The 16119-nt window shown below is 31.5% G+C and overlaps 2 protein-coding genes across 2 annotated transcripts in view; one reads left to right on the top strand and one right to left on the bottom strand.

Annotated features, from left to right (window-relative positions):
* Window positions 1-16119, bottom strand: part of LOC139490679 (glucose dehydrogenase [FAD, quinone]-like) — a 542951-nt gene that overhangs the window by 139611 nt on the left and 387221 nt on the right. The gene's annotated exons all lie outside the window — the stretch shown is intronic.
* LOC139490647 (uncharacterized) lies at window positions 1491-3826 on the top strand. The gene has a single exon (XM_071277550.1). The coding sequence runs from the start codon at window positions 1491-1493 to the stop codon at window positions 2394-2396; it is 906 nt and encodes a 301-aa protein (XP_071133651.1). The 3' UTR covers window positions 2397-3826.

Genomic DNA, 16119 nt, shown 5'->3' with positions numbered 1-16119 from the left:
GGTTTTACATTTGGCTTTAAAATAAATTCTTTGCTTGATAAAAAAGTGGACAAATTTCCTTCCAACCATAAAAGCGCAAGAGAAAATCCTGACGCGGTCAACCTCAAATTAAATAAGGAAATTTTGAAAGGCAGAATAAAAGGACCTTTTGATGAACCACCCTTTGAAAAATTTATCTGTTCTCCCTTGGGTCTAATACCTAAAAAAGAAAGTGGGTCTTTCCGCTTAATTCATGACCTATCTTTTCCAAAAGGGGACTCTGTCAATTTTTGGACACCACCTGAATACACTTCAGTTTCATATCAAAATATTGAAACTGTCATAGAACTTGTTCAAGAACACGGTTTCAACTGTGAAATGAGTAAGGCCGATGTTGAAGATGCGTTCCGTTTAATTCCTGTGCATTTTTCAGAATACCATTTATTGGGCTTTAAATGGGAGGAAAAGTTTTATCATGATGCAGCCCTCCCCATGGGGGCCTCTTCTTCTTGCCAACTTTTTGAAAATTTTTCCTCTGCTCTTCAGTGGATTTTGAATAGCAAATTTCAAATAAGAGGTGTTTCACATTTGTTAGATGATTTCTTTTTTGTAGGGGAAGCAAATACTAACAAGTGTTCTGTAGCACTTAACACATTTTTAACTTTATCAAAAACCTTAGGTGTGCCTATAAAAGATGAAAAAACTCAATTACCTACAACATGCATAGTTATCTATGGCATTGAGATTGATTCTAGGGCTATGGTAGCTCGATTACCAAAAGATAAAATAGCAAAAATTTTGGGTCTCCTTAACATATTTAAGGTAAAAAAGAAAGTTATTCTTCGAGAATTACAGTCTCTTTTAGGTTTATTGAATTTTGCCTGTAGTGTTGTAGTTCCGGGACGAGCATTTCTTAGAAGGTTATTCGATCTAACAATTGGCCATTCATGTCCTCATTATAGAATTACACTTAATTCAGAAGCGAGAGCTGATTTGAGGGCATGGTTTGATTTTGTATCTAATTACAATGGAAAGTCCTGTTTTTTGTTTCAAAAATGGGTGTCTTCCGAATCATTAAAGTTGTATTCAGATGCAGCTGGGGTTCATGGGGGATATGCTGCTGTTTTTGGCAGTACTTGGTTTGCAGGGGAATGGCCTCAAAATATGCTTCAATTACACATTACAATAAAGGAGTTGTTTCCTATTGTTCTTGCTGTGGAAATATGGGGGCATTCATTGTCAAATCATAAGGTACTGTTTTTGACTGATAATCAGGCGGTTGCTGATATTATTAATAAAACTTCATCACGAGATAAAATTTTAATGAAATTGGTCCGCAGGTTAGTTTTGGCATCGCTGAAGTTTAATATACATTTTAAAGCAAAGCATATTGCGGGTAAGACAAATGTAGTCTGTGACTTGTTGTCTCGTTTTTCTTTTCAGAAAGCCCATCACATAGCTCCTTGGTTAAGTCCAACTCCAGTTTTAGTGCCACAGCATCTTTTGAATCTATGACGAGAAAATTATTGCAAGCTTCACTATCAACAGCAACAAGAGCTTCTTATAATAGAATGTTAAAAGCATACGAACAGTTCTGTAAGGAACATTTTCCTTTATCACAGGCTTATCCATCTTCGCACATGATGGTGTCTCATTTTATTAGCTTTCTGTTTTTGCAAAATTATAAACCATCTACAATAGCATCTTATGTTTCTGCTATAAGTTATGTTCACAAGTTAAAATGTTTGACTGATCCTACAAATTCTTTTTTGATAAAAAAGATTATCAAGGGTGCACAAAATTTGAGGAGTTCCTGTGACACCAGATTACCCATTACAAAAGAGATCTTATCAAAATTATTGTTAGCGGTTTCCAATGTTATACGGGATCAGTTCAATCAGTTCCTTTTAAAGGCTATGATGTCTTTGGCATTTCATTGTTTCCTCAGGATAGGAGAAATTGCTGTTAAAAACAAAAATGAAAACAACAAAGTTTTACAGTTGTCAGACATTTCTGTGGGTTATAAAAATCAGGTCCCAATAAATATGACCGTTACAATAACATTTTATAAACATAGTGACTTGCGTCCCAAGACTATTTTAATTACTCGAAACTTTGGTAATATGTTTTGCCCTGTAAAAACAATGATGGATTATATAAAGGTAGCAAAACACAAGTCAGGTCCCCTTTTTCAATTTCTTTGTGGTACACCAGTATCATACACTTATTTCAATTCCTCTTTGAAGTCCCTATTAATTTGTATAGGTTTAAGCCCAGAGCTTTACAAGGGTCATAGTTTTAGAATAGGCGCTGCAACAAGTGAAGCAGCTAAAGGCACATCTTTATCTGTTATACAACAAATGGGTAGATGGAAATCAAATGCATTGCAAAATTACATTCGAATGGATAATTTTTGAGTATGATTTGACGGGGGTCAACAGGGCTTGCTCTGCCAAATAAATTATATTTTTCCATTATGTATTAATTAAGCTGGTAGAGGTCAACAGGGCTTGCTCTATCTTTTACTATTTTCTTTTAATTGCGTTTATTTAGAGTAGACTTTTATGTCAAATTGGATAGAGGTCAACAGGGCTTGCTCAATCCATTGTTCAATATTGTTTGCAAAATGATATGTAAATATATTTGTATTGTATTTTTTCATTTTTGCTAAATTTTATATATAACTATGTATTTTGTCTTTGATTATATTGTTTCACTCTGCGTACCTTACACATTTAAGTTACTTTAATGTTGGTAATAGGATGAACTTCAAGCAGTATGACATGGGAATGTAAAGGTCAAAAGGGTTTGCTTTACATTGGCATTTCTACTGGCCAAACAGTTACGGTAGAGGTCAACAGGGCTTGCTCTGCCTAATTTTTTTTTTATTTACACTAATGTTTTGAGTTGAAAGATATGTTATTTTTCTGAATTTTTCCTTTTGTCATAAAAAGTAGTCTCCAAGGATGTCTCGGGTGGCGGTCTCCCCAACTCAGGGACTTGGGGATCATGGCGGTATTTATTCCCCACCTTTGCAATTGTTGTCATTTATTCAGTTTTGTTTGATGACATAATTGTCCATCACTGTCAGTTATATAATGCTTTATGATATTCTGAATAAATGACCTTTTTCACAAATCTTGAGTTAGATATTCTGCAAATGAACTCGCATCCTTGTTTTCCATTTTCATGTCTTTATTTGGATAGGAAGAAAAGTTTAGCTGACAAAAAATAAGTTTTATTATAATAAAAACATTTTTGGCAGTAAATTTTTATACACTAAATTTTAGCTTTATGGGCTACTGTTTCAACTTGTGTAGGTTTTATTTCTTATCAATGGTGTAATAAGAAACCGAAAATTTCCATGGTCTTTGTCTAGGAATTATGCAAGTTTTCGATTACAGGCAGTCAAGGTCAGCATGGTCATGGCATGATCAGGGTCAATACTAATTATCATTGGCCACAAATATTTTAATTGACCAATGAGGTTAAAGTGCATGCTAACTTTCAACAAGCGTCAAGTTGCGCCCGCATTATCGCAATTGCACTGAATGCTACTAGACGCTATTTTTGATTTGCCAGAAAAGTAAAGATTTTCAATTTCCCACCCACCTACACCCTCTTTTTTTTTTTTAAAGTTTTAGTATTATTATTCTATCATATATATGTTGATTGTATATAATTGTTTGTTTATGTTTTGTAATTTGTTTATTGATGAGTGGCGGTATTTATTCCCCACCTTTGCAATTGTTGTCATTTATTCAGTTTTGTTTGATGACATAATTGTCCATCACTGTCAGTTATATAATGCTTTATGATATTCTGAATAAATGACCTTTTTCACAAATCTTGAGTTAGATATTCTGCAAATGAACTCGCATCCTTGTTTTCCATTTTCATGTCTTTATTTGGATAGGAAGAAAAGTTTAGCTGACAAAAAAATAATTTGGTTGAGGATATTAATACCTTGAATATTGGTATTAACATAGATGAAGAAAAATTAGCTATATTGTTATATGCTGATGATGTTATTTTAATGGCAGAGAATGAAGAAGATTTGCAAAAAATGTTGAATGTGCTTAATACATGGTGTCTCAATAATGAGCTGACAGTTAATATAAATAAATCTAAGATCATGCATTTTAGAAATCCAGCTGTTTTTCAAACTAAATGTATTTTTTCTATTGGTGATAATGGTTTATAATGTGTAAAAAGTTATCAATATTTAGGCTTATTACTGACTAAATGTTTAGATTATCAATTAATGGCTAAGACAGTAGCGAAGTCAGCCAGTGGAGCATTAGGATTATTAATTGTAAAGAGTAAAACGCATGGTGGTTTCCAGCACAATTTTATTTTCAAAACTGTATGATACAATGGTATGGTCAGTTATTAGTCATGATGCAAGTATTTGGGGAACCAGAGACTTTTCCTGCATAAATGCAGCCCAAAACAGGGCCATGAGATTTTTCATGGGGGTTGGCAAATACACTCCAAATGATGCCATAGCTGGTGATATGGGCTGGAAACCTCCATGCGTTAAACAATGGTCAAGTGTCTTGAGACATTGGGCTAGGTGTTCCATAATGGACCAACACAGGATAAATTTTAAAAATTTTAAGTTGTCTATACGAAAGTGTAATACTAAAATTAAAAACTGAAGTTTTAGAGTTATAGAAATGTTAAAATTGTATAATTATGAGCAATATTGTAATTTTGAATTAAATGTATTGAACAAAAATTGTATTAAACAAATTTAGGAAAATGTATTTGATAATTTTAAATCAAATTGGTGTACAAGAGTTGCTGCATATGCAGAGGGAAGTAAATTGAGGACTTACAAATTGTTTAAAAATAACTATTGTACTGAAAATTATTTGCAAAATATTATGTTATTAAAAAACAGAAGTTCATTCGCTAAATTTAGATTTGGGGTAGCTCCACTAAAAATAGAAACTGGAAGATATGAAAGGAAAGTCCACGAGAGGAAATGTTTTAACTGTAGCTCTATTGTTGAAGATGAACTGCATGTCATTTTAAAATGCCCATTGTATGTGGATCTAAGACAAATCATGATACATGAAGCGGTACATTTTAATGAACATTTTAACCTTTTATCAGATAATGAAAAATTTATATTTTTATTTAGTAATGGCAATGTTGCTGCTATAGTTGCCAAAACCTGAAACAATATTTTTTAAGAAGAAATAGTATTTTATTTCACTAGTTCTTAATGAAAAAAATGTTTTACTATCATTTAGGAAAAATGAATATTGTGAATTTTAATTATAGATATGTAAAAATATGTTTATATGTATATAGTACAATGTATATCTTAAAAGTCTCTCATAAATCTTTTTAAGATTGGTACATGCAATGCAAATGTTTTAATGTTTTAAATCTAGGTATGTGAATCTCATTTTATGTTTGTATGTGGTGAGACTATAATAAAATATTGAATCCTGAATCCTCTGTCATTTAATCATCTCAAAGTATGCATCATTCTTTTGACAAGAATTAAATTCAGTAATGCTTTTTAAATATCTATCTTATTATATTCAGGATTTTGTTATTCATTTAAAATTATAATTTGGTCATTCTAGTATTTATACCATTTTTTCAAGTTCTACCTGGGACAAGGCTTAATCTCCATTAATTGACTCAACCGTGATCTATGAAAAATGAATAGAAAACAGAAAACTATTTTGTTCTTAGTTAATCAAGAATATTTAATTTCTGCTTTAGGTAATTCTCCAACAATATGTTAAAGATATATAATGTGTGAAGAAAGAAATGCCATGTAATGCAATATAATGCATGACATCACACATTTTTTTGGTAAAGTAATGCACTATATAATTACAATTACATGTAATACAAAAATTGCCGCATTACACATTACATGCCAGAACTTGGGAAAATGTAATGCATTACCATGCATTACAATTAAAAAATTGCTTTACCCTATGCCTGGCAGCTACTCCCAGTTTGGCTATAGTTTGACATTAACAACTAGTCCAACATGGACTATTTTCGTGAAGGTTTTCTTGAAACTAATAGAAGGGAATTGTCATCTTTACCATACGACATTCAATGTACTGTTACACCACTGTCCGAGGTTGCGGGATGGTTGGGTGTCCGCTAATATGTTTAAACCCGTCACTTTCTGTATGTGCCTTTCCAAAATCAGGAGCGGGTAATTCAGTGGTTATGTATTTGTTTTTCGTTCTTTGTTTACAACAAAATTGGTAATCAATAGCGAATCCCCAGTAACTTTATGTAATTAAACAAGGCTAATTACAAAATTCTTCAAAACACATATTCAATGCCTACTGAAAAAAGTCACCTTTAATGTACTAAAAAAATGAAGTGATACTAAGGCCACACCAATTTAATTTCTTGTTCTACGGATTTTTGGACTCCAAAATTTGGGGCGAGCGAGCGATTTGAAAATTTTAATAAAAAAATATTTAATTTGCAAATTTTTGAGGCGAAGCTTGAAAAGTAAAGGCGAGCGATTATAATTTTTTTTTGTAAACATAAAATAATAGGTTTTGACAATATTAAAACTTGATTTATCACTTTTACTTTGACATTTCTTTAATTTCTGAAGTATTTTTTCCCTGTTCACCAAGAAATAATTAAATCTGGTCTATGTATGTGTGACTGACAATGAGACAATTCTCCATCGTAATCAGTTTGGGGGCAAACCCTTAATGTTATAAATATCCCTTTTACATGTTTTATGAGGGATCAATATAAGTTATAATATATTTGTTTGTACAAAAGGGCTCATATTTTCTCATAGAACTATATATATCTATCTGGTATTAAATGGTCAAAACATGTCCAAGAATTTAGTAATACTCCTTGACTTTAACCATGTTAACACATTTACTTTAACAGTTTAATATTATTCAAAATAAGTGGACCCCTCTTTAAGAAAAATTTGTTTAAAATATGATGTAGCTCTCCTCTTTTTGAGTACAAAATTCTAAGTGTTCAAAGGTTTTGTATAGAATAACTATACAAATCCTTGGTATTTCTATCTTCTTTTCTACATCAGTAAAATGACCCCTTGTCTGAGGGAGGGTTGTTCTCAACCTTATAATAACAAACACAGGTCAAAGTACGGCCTTTTACACAGGGCTTTGATACAGACCAAACATCAAGCTATAAAGGACCCCAACATTATTAGCGTACACAATTCGAACTGGAAAACCAACGATCTAATTTATACATACGGGAAAATACCAATGAACAACATCAACAAACGATAACTGCTGAACGACATGCTCCTGAATCAATCAGGACAGGTGCATAAACATGCAGCGACTATGGATAGTTTTGTTTCGCCAGCATACAATATAATTGCAGTTGAAGGCAAATCCTTCAGAAGTTCTTTGTACTTTATTCTAACAACGAACATGTTTTGATAGGGAATATAAGTAAGGGGGAAAGAAACCAATTTTTTGTTCTTCACGGAAATACCCGCTGTTTTAACTTTTTATCGGAGCACTCCAGGTTTCATTCTGAAACAAATATTCTCACAGATATTTACACAGTGTGGTGGGGTGCTTTTATGTTTAAAATCGTTATATACAGGTTAGACTGATTAACAAATGTTGATATCTTTTTATAATATTTACAACAACAAAAAAACGGTGCAGGAAATGGAGATGATTACAATTCCGGATGCGGGAAGCGGGAATATAAAAAAAAAAAAAAAAAATCTGTTTTGAAAAAAATAGATGCGAGCGGGTCCGTCGAACAAGGGATCAAATTGGTGCGGCCTAATTTCTACAAAAATAAAATTTATGAACTGAATATATTCTTTCAGTCAAAGTTTAATACAGGTGTAATACCACCAAATCATGGTACGTCACATCCGGTTGTATACGAAAATAGGTCGAAAAAATATTCCCTCAAATTTGACAGTTGTAGGTAATTAATCCTACGTTTTATTGCATTGAAACATTTATGTTTCATAAACATATGCCTTGGGTATTTCAAAGCACCATTATTTTTTGTATTTGGGGTTTCTATAAAATATTTTGTAAACTTGAGGTTACATGTTGTTTTTTGGTAATTATTTTATTTTTCAAGATGAAACATGTGAAATTACATAATACAGTATTATAGACACCAAGTATAAAAAGTTAATTAACACTTGTAAGATCGATTAAATCATAATGGTATAATAAGATATAAATATTACAATTGATTTTGTAAATGCTGCTTCTAACAATTGCCACTTCTGGCCCATTTTTATTTTTTGTGTAGGGGTTAAGAAACATACAGAGTATTTTTCTATTTTAATCCAATATTTCAAATATTTTATCCCACCATATTATGTGGGCAATATGCTCTAACTGTTTTACTGTTGACAAAATCCTCAGACACATCTAAAATGACCTCTTTTGCACTAAAAGGCAAGCAGATGTCATAATTTCCTATCCAATCTATAATGGAAAACCAGAAATTTTGTGTTTCATTACATTCCCAAAAAATGTAAAACATGTTTTCTCTAACTTCTAGACAAAATGTACATAGTTCAGTTTCATTTAATTTACGTTTATATAAAAAGGAATTAATGGTAAAATCCTATGAACAATCTTAAATTGAACATTTTGTAAAAACGAATTTCTGGTTATAATGAAGAGCATGGAATAAATAGCATTTCAATCTTCAATCTATATATTTATTTCTATTTCCCATTTGTTACGAGAAGATAATGATATACTTAATTATCGTCCAGAAATAATTTATAGAAAAATTTACAAGATTTTGGTTCTTTTTTACAGTGAGTTGACTATGGGTGTTACTGTAAAATTTTACCTATAGCTCAACCTGTTTTTAAAATTGACAATACAATAGGGACATTTAAATTTACCAGTTGGTATTGTAAGATTTAAATCTTTCTTGATTCTACCTGTACCTTTTTATTTATCAGTTCCAACCTTACAGCATGCTTTTTTTACTGAATGTTTCTTTACCTAAGATTTTTCTTTTTTAAAATTGATAGGGAAGAAAAAAGTTTTGGTTTTCATTGTTTCAAATCCCCAATATATAGATTATTTATCTATATTTTACTTAAAATTCTAAATCAGTAAAAGATTTGATAAATATTTTTTAAAAACTTCTGATTTAAAAAAAAATCACTTTCCATGTTTTTCGTTTGAGAATCCTTAAACAAGTAAAGCAAATAAACATTCCAATTACAATCTTTTTATCATTGAAATGAGTGTATTCCTAAAAGTAATTGGTCATACAATTGCCAAAGAAACAATATTCAGAAGGAAATAGAGAGATTTTTATTTTACTATCATTTAGGAGTGATCAAGCCAAACAAGAAATTCTATATGTTATTTTCTTGCAATGTTTTTAAAATTCCATGGCCCAAAATACACTTCATCTTAATGTTTTCATAGCCAGATACTAGCTGTGTTTTATACCTCGAATAATCCAGTCTTAATATTTCACTCACTTTAATCGCTACATTATTTCATTTGTATTGCTGAAGAAAAACTTTTTTTTCTCTCTCTTTGGCCTTTTCTAATGGGAGATAACTGAATATAATTTGCTTTTGCTCTTGTGGAAATCTTAATTAATTAATTATTTCCATAATTTGATGAATACTTATTGACATGTTCCTTGTACAAATTGTTCATGCATATTGAAATATCAAAATCATAGTTGAATAAACAATTTTATTTATTTATTGACACTGATATTTGACATCTCATCCAGAATTCCAAAGAATTTAAATAATTCCCAATTTAATTCATTTTTCACTACGTCACTAGATTTTTTTTCTAAATCCATAGTATATATTCTGATTAACTTCCCATGATATACATCCCAATTAAACAGGTGCAGAATCTTTACATAATTCAGAATCTTGTAATTTTTTTTTTTATCATTTCCATTACTATATTCCAAATAGTTATCCTCACTTTACAAATATTTTGTAATATTTTATTTATATTTTTACTATATCACTTGTTTTTACTATATCCATAGTATACATTTTTATTTCATTTCCTATGATAAATTTCCAAATTAAACAATATTTGATCCAGAATTTTATAATGACTATTTCCAATTTCACATTCACTTAAAACATATTCTCACGTTAGGAATATTTTAGAATATTTTACTTTCATTTTTCACTTTATCACTAGATTAGACTATATCCACTGCATTAATTCAACATTTTATTTCATTTCAAAGATCCCATTTAAATGGTGAACTATCTTAAGTTTGTAATAGATCCCAAAATTAATGATGAATGTTTTTAAAATCACATTTAAAGCCACAGAAACATGTTGGATTAACTCACACTGTATCTCCTACTTGAAGTCCAGTTTTGAATATTTTAAATCTTTATCATAACTAAATCCCATCTTATGAAAATTGAATATCCTTGAGTGAACACAGCATTTTATAATAGTAGATTTCAAAGAAAAAAACTGCAAGGTAAACTTCAAAATTATTTCGAATTTTACATGTACACCATCATATGTAAGCCCCACAAAACAGTTTGAATGAATTATTTCCTCCTTGATACCTTCATGGCAATAAATTCTTGAAAAAAACAAATCACATTTCAAGAAGCAAAAAAACTATAAATAGTCTGAGAAGTGAATTCAAATAAAATAAATCCAATATTGTATGCACTATGATACCAATAGATTTCAAACATTGCAAATAATAATCCAAAATGGAAATTTGGAAGGGTCATGTGAAGAAATGAACATCAAATCCATCTGAAAATTTAAACTGTAAACACCTCAACAGCTATTTCTTGTTTCACTGGCAGCTGGACAATACTATGTATAAGGGTTAGAATTTTAAAGAAGTATTTAGTATGTAAAAACAGTTTAAATTTTCAAACATATTAACACGTAGCTAATTTAATCTTTTACTGATTGATATTTTTGGTAAAAATTAGATAAATCATATATATCAGGGATTTAAAACAATGAAAACCAAAATTTTTTTCTTCCCTAGCAATTTTTTAATAGAATAATCATAGGTAAAGAAAAAATTCAGGAAAAAAGCATGCTGTAAGGTTGGAACTGGTAAATAAAAAAGTACAGGTAGAATCAAAGTAGATTTAAATCCTACAATACCAATTGGTCAATTTAAATGTCCCTATTGTATTGTCAATTTAAAAATCAGGTTGAGCTACAGGTAAAGTTTTTTCAGTAACACCCATAGTCAACTCACTGTAACTTTATCTACTAATTTATTTTCAATATTATAAAGTTTAGAACTACCTTCTATCCTACTTTTCCATCTATTTTGAATAGCACTTAAAATACCATAAAACTCTAAAAAATAAGTATTGATATTATACTTTTTCATATGAAAATAATGTATTATTATCTGACACCAGATCATTGATAAAATAACCTACAATTTTCAATATATTTACCCTTCAAAATCATCTTGCCATCCATTTTGATGTTTGGATTTAGCCATATGGACTGGGCCAGAACATCGGTATTGTTTTCAACTTTCAACTTATTTTTCAATTCTGAAAAATTTACCAGGATATCATTTAAAAGGGATCTACCTTTTTTGCTAAATAAAGCAATCCTCCCTTACTTAAATGTAAAATTTTGACCCCCCCCCCCCCCCCCCCCAAATTTGTGTATATAACTAAGCAGCAAAACTTTCCAAGGAGAGTAATTTTGGGGGTCTAGTAATTTATACAGCCAAGACATTTTTACATTATAACAAAAATAGTAAATATTAGGCATCTTAAATCCCCCATCACAGTGTTCGGACATAACCACTGTTCTTTTCACTTTATCTGGTTTTCCTTTCCATACAAAATTGAAAAATATATTTTAAATCTCCTTCAAAACCCCATCTGGGGTTGGGGGGGGGGGGGGTAGGAAGGAGTCAGAACTTGAACCAAAATGGGAAGTGCTAAAGTTTTAATCACAACCACCCTCCCAATATATGTTAGTTCTCTATAAGCCCAAGTATTAAGAAGTGACTTGATACTGTTTATCTTGGCTGTAAAATTACATAGATTCTTAGCCCTTTAAGCAAGCTCAAACCATATACCTAATAGTTTGACCATCCCAGAAAGGTTCCAATCAAGATTTTTTCTGGCAAAAGTTTTTCCATACTACCCTTTTTTACCCAATCTATATGGCCTCAGTTTTCTCAACATTACATCTAAGTCCAGCACATTCTGAAAATTTATCAAACAAATTTAGACATTGATTTAGAGACTTTTGGTCACCATCCAGGACTAGGGAAAAATAAAACAGTATATTGACTCAATAAAAATTCCGAGTCATTAATTGTTACCCCAGCAACATCAGGGTCATTTTTAATAGCTGCATTGAGTAGTTCCAAAACTAAAATAAATAGATAAGGAGACAGAGGATCCCCTTGACAAACCCCTCTTTTTAATGAAAAAAATCTTCTGAAAAATATTCGTTCTTTAAGACTGCACTAGAGGCATCACAGTAGCATACCTTAATCCAACTTATAAATGTATGATCAAAGCCATAAAACTGCAAAGCCTGTAGCATAAAAGACCATTCGACCTTTTTTCAAAATCGACTAAAAGTAAAAGTTCAGGAATATCGTCTTCCTCCATCTTTTCCATCAGATCATAAATAAATCTAGTATATTCGCATATATACCTACATTTTACCTTTAAGAAATCCTTTCTGTGTTTGACTAATTATAATTACCAGCAGCTTATTTAGTCTATTTGCTAAACTTGCTGTAGCTATCTTATAGTCTACACACAAAAGTGTGATAGGTCGCCAGTTCTTTAAATAAAATTTTGACTCACCCTCCTTTGGTATACGAGTAATGAGTCCCTGCCTTTGCGTGATAGAGAACTTTGCATATTCTAAAGCCTCATTTAAACATCTTACCAGTGGTATCTTAATATCGTTCCAAAAGAATTTATAGAACTCAACAGTAAATCCATCTATATCAGGTGATTTGGATTTCTTCATAAGTTAAAGAGAAGACAAACATTCCTGCATTGTTAAAGGTCCCACACAGGAACCAACCTCTTCCTCATTCGGTTTTGTAATAAAAGGGTTATCATGTTGAAGAAATGTGTCCCTGTGAGTTTCAAGTAACAATGGTTTACAACTTGTATATAATTTTTTATAAAACTATTTTTCTTCATTTCTAATAGTACTGGAATCTGTTATCTCAGTCTCGTCCTCCAAAATAAGTTTGGGAATAATTTTTTCTGTGTAATGTTTTTTTTCCAAATTACAAAAATAGTTACTTTCCTTTCCCTCTCTACTTACCATCTTGCCTTAGCTCTTGTTATTATCCCTTTTACATTTTTTCCCTCAATATTTTTAATTCTAGTTCGATTCCTTCCCTTTCTTGGTATAATGATGGCAATAGTTATCAAAAGTACCAGGATTATAATTTTATACGCCAGACGCGCGTTTCGTCTACATCAGACTCATCAGTGACGCTCAGATGAAAATAGTTTAAAAAGCCAAATAAATACAAAGTTGAAGAGCATTGAGGACCCAAAATTCCAAAAACTTGTACCAAATACGGCTAAGGTAATCTACTCCTGGGGTAAGAAAATCCTTAGTTTTTCGAAAAATTCAAAGTTTTGTAAACAGAAAATTTATAAAAATGACCATATAATTGATATTCATGTCAACACCGAAGTACTGACTACTGGGCTGGTGATACCCTCGGGGACGAAACGTCCACCAGCAGTGGCATCGACCAAGTGGTGTAAATAGTTATCAAAAGTACCAGGATTATAATTTTATACGCCAGACGCGCGTTTCGTCTACATAAGACTCATCAGTGACGCTCAGATCAAAATAGTTAAAAAAGCCAAATAAATACAAAGTTGAAGAGCAGTGAGGACCTAAAATTCCAAAACGTTGTGCCAAATTCGGCTAAGGTAATCTACTCCTGGGGTAAGAAAATCCTTAGTTTTTCGAAAAATTCAAAGTTTTGTAAACAGAAAATTTATAAAAATGACCATATAATTGATATTCATGTCAACACCGAAGTGCTGACTACTGGGCTGGTGATACCCTCGGGACGAAACGTCCACCAGCAGTGGCATCGACCCAGTGGTGTAAATAGTTATCAAAAGTACCAGGATTATAATTTTATCTTCAAAAGTGTTTTTTATTTAATAATGATATCTTATATAGTAATTCTTTTTCTTTTTTATTTCTTTCTTTTTTCTGGACAGATGAAAATGAGATTGCAGATCCGCGGAAATTCATCTTAATCATATCCCATAAAAGCTGATAGCTTATATTAAACTGTTTATCCTCTGTCTCAATATCCATAGATGGATCAGACTCATATTCTTCAATGACAGTTTTGATGTCCCCTTTTACTTTCTCAATAAATTCAGTTTCCCTCAAAACACTGTTATTAAATTTCCATGTACCCTTCCCTCTTATCTGACTAGAAAACCTTAAATTAATCAATACAGGAGATCTATAACTTATCCCTATATCTGATGAAACTACAAATGCTTCTATATCCGAGGTAATCATGAGGTAGTCCAAACGACTTTGTTTGTGATTTGGATCTCGCCATGAGTACCTATTATCAAAAGGATGCTTCTGGCGCCATATATCTAATAAATCTACTTCATGCATTACCTCATGAATCTTGGCTTTTGACTGGGGGTTATTTTCACTTTTATAATGTTATGTGTCAATGTCATAATCTTGAACAACATTTCAATCTCCCGCTACTACAATTGACGAATTGCCATAGTGGGATATTTTGTGTTTTATGTTCTCAAAAAAGACTGGGTCATCATTATATTATTATTCGCCAAAGTTATACGGTAGTCCTGAATGGTGATATCTAGTATAATAAAATTACCCATCAGGTCTATAATTTCCTCATGGATCTTGAATTCGAAAGTATTTTTGAAAAGAATAGCTACCCCTCTACTTTTACTAGAATAAGAACTAAATTTCCCCACATATCCCCATTCAAGAAGCCATTGTTTTTCTTTTTCAGATGTGCTATGGGTGTCTACTAATATAGTTATATCATATAAGTCCTTATTACTATACTATATATAAAAATATTAATTTTCGCGAACCATTTAGGTCACGGAAATTCCAAAATATGGCATCAGTAAGGAGAGTTGTGCAAATAATGTGAATACACAGAACCCCCATCCAAATTATCTCCAGCTAAAAGTATTCATCTTTTTCTATTTTATATGTACTAACAATGTTCCATTTTTCTATAATTTCGATTAAAATATTCCAAAATCTGAGTAAAATTAGATAGAATGCCCCAAATAAACATTGTCTGATTGGTTGAAGTACTGTGGCGTCGATGCTTAGCATAATAAGCCTCGATGTAAAGCACACGCTTCACAGGAAGAAGGAGAGTTTTACAAATAATGTGAATACACAGATCCTCCATCCTATTTTTATTTTGATGGAAATGTTGCAGTGTTCATCATTTCTGTTTTGATTCTGCTCACAAAATTCCATTTTTTCTATAATTCCGATTTAGATATGTGGAACCCGCAATAAAAATAGATGGCCTCAATCACGTGGTTTCAATGATTTAATAGCAACGCAAAAAATTCCATTAATCATGTTGTACTTTGTTACCATTCGGAACTACTCGGCCTTTCTGGTTGCACGAAGTGAATAGCCGAGTAGTTCCGATTGACGATTGTTACATAAGCCGAATCACACATACGATCTTTGCGCTCAAATGTAGTTCTTGGTGAAGTATACAGGTAACTTCGTTTACGAAAATTTATACACACTTTTTCATTAACATATTATCAGACTTTTGCATATTCACGTTTTTTTATGCTGAACTGTAGTCGAATTCAATTCTATACATTTTTTTTTACGTGAAGCAGTAGGAGTAAGAATATTTTTCGCGCCAATTTAAGCAGTTTCATCACGAAGAACAAAATTACTTATTGTTATTTTCGTGAAATTTTAGTCATATAGTTTATCAATTAGAGAATTTTTTGTAAGTATTACTTATTCATGTTAAGGTTCTACTGATGTGCTTCTCTAGACCTTTTTGACGGTCCGTTTTATCCCATTTATCTCAATACTAATCTCCGATGACAGAAATGTCAACTCGACCTATTCGTGTCGAAAG

This window comes from Mytilus edulis, chromosome 10 (genome assembly GCF_963676685.1).
Source record: "Mytilus edulis chromosome 10, xbMytEdul2.2, whole genome shotgun sequence".
Lineage (NCBI taxonomy): Eukaryota > Metazoa > Mollusca > Bivalvia > Mytilida > Mytilidae > Mytilus > Mytilus edulis.
Note: the sequence above shows the minus strand (reverse complement) of the source record. Positions and strands in the feature narration are given on the sequence as shown.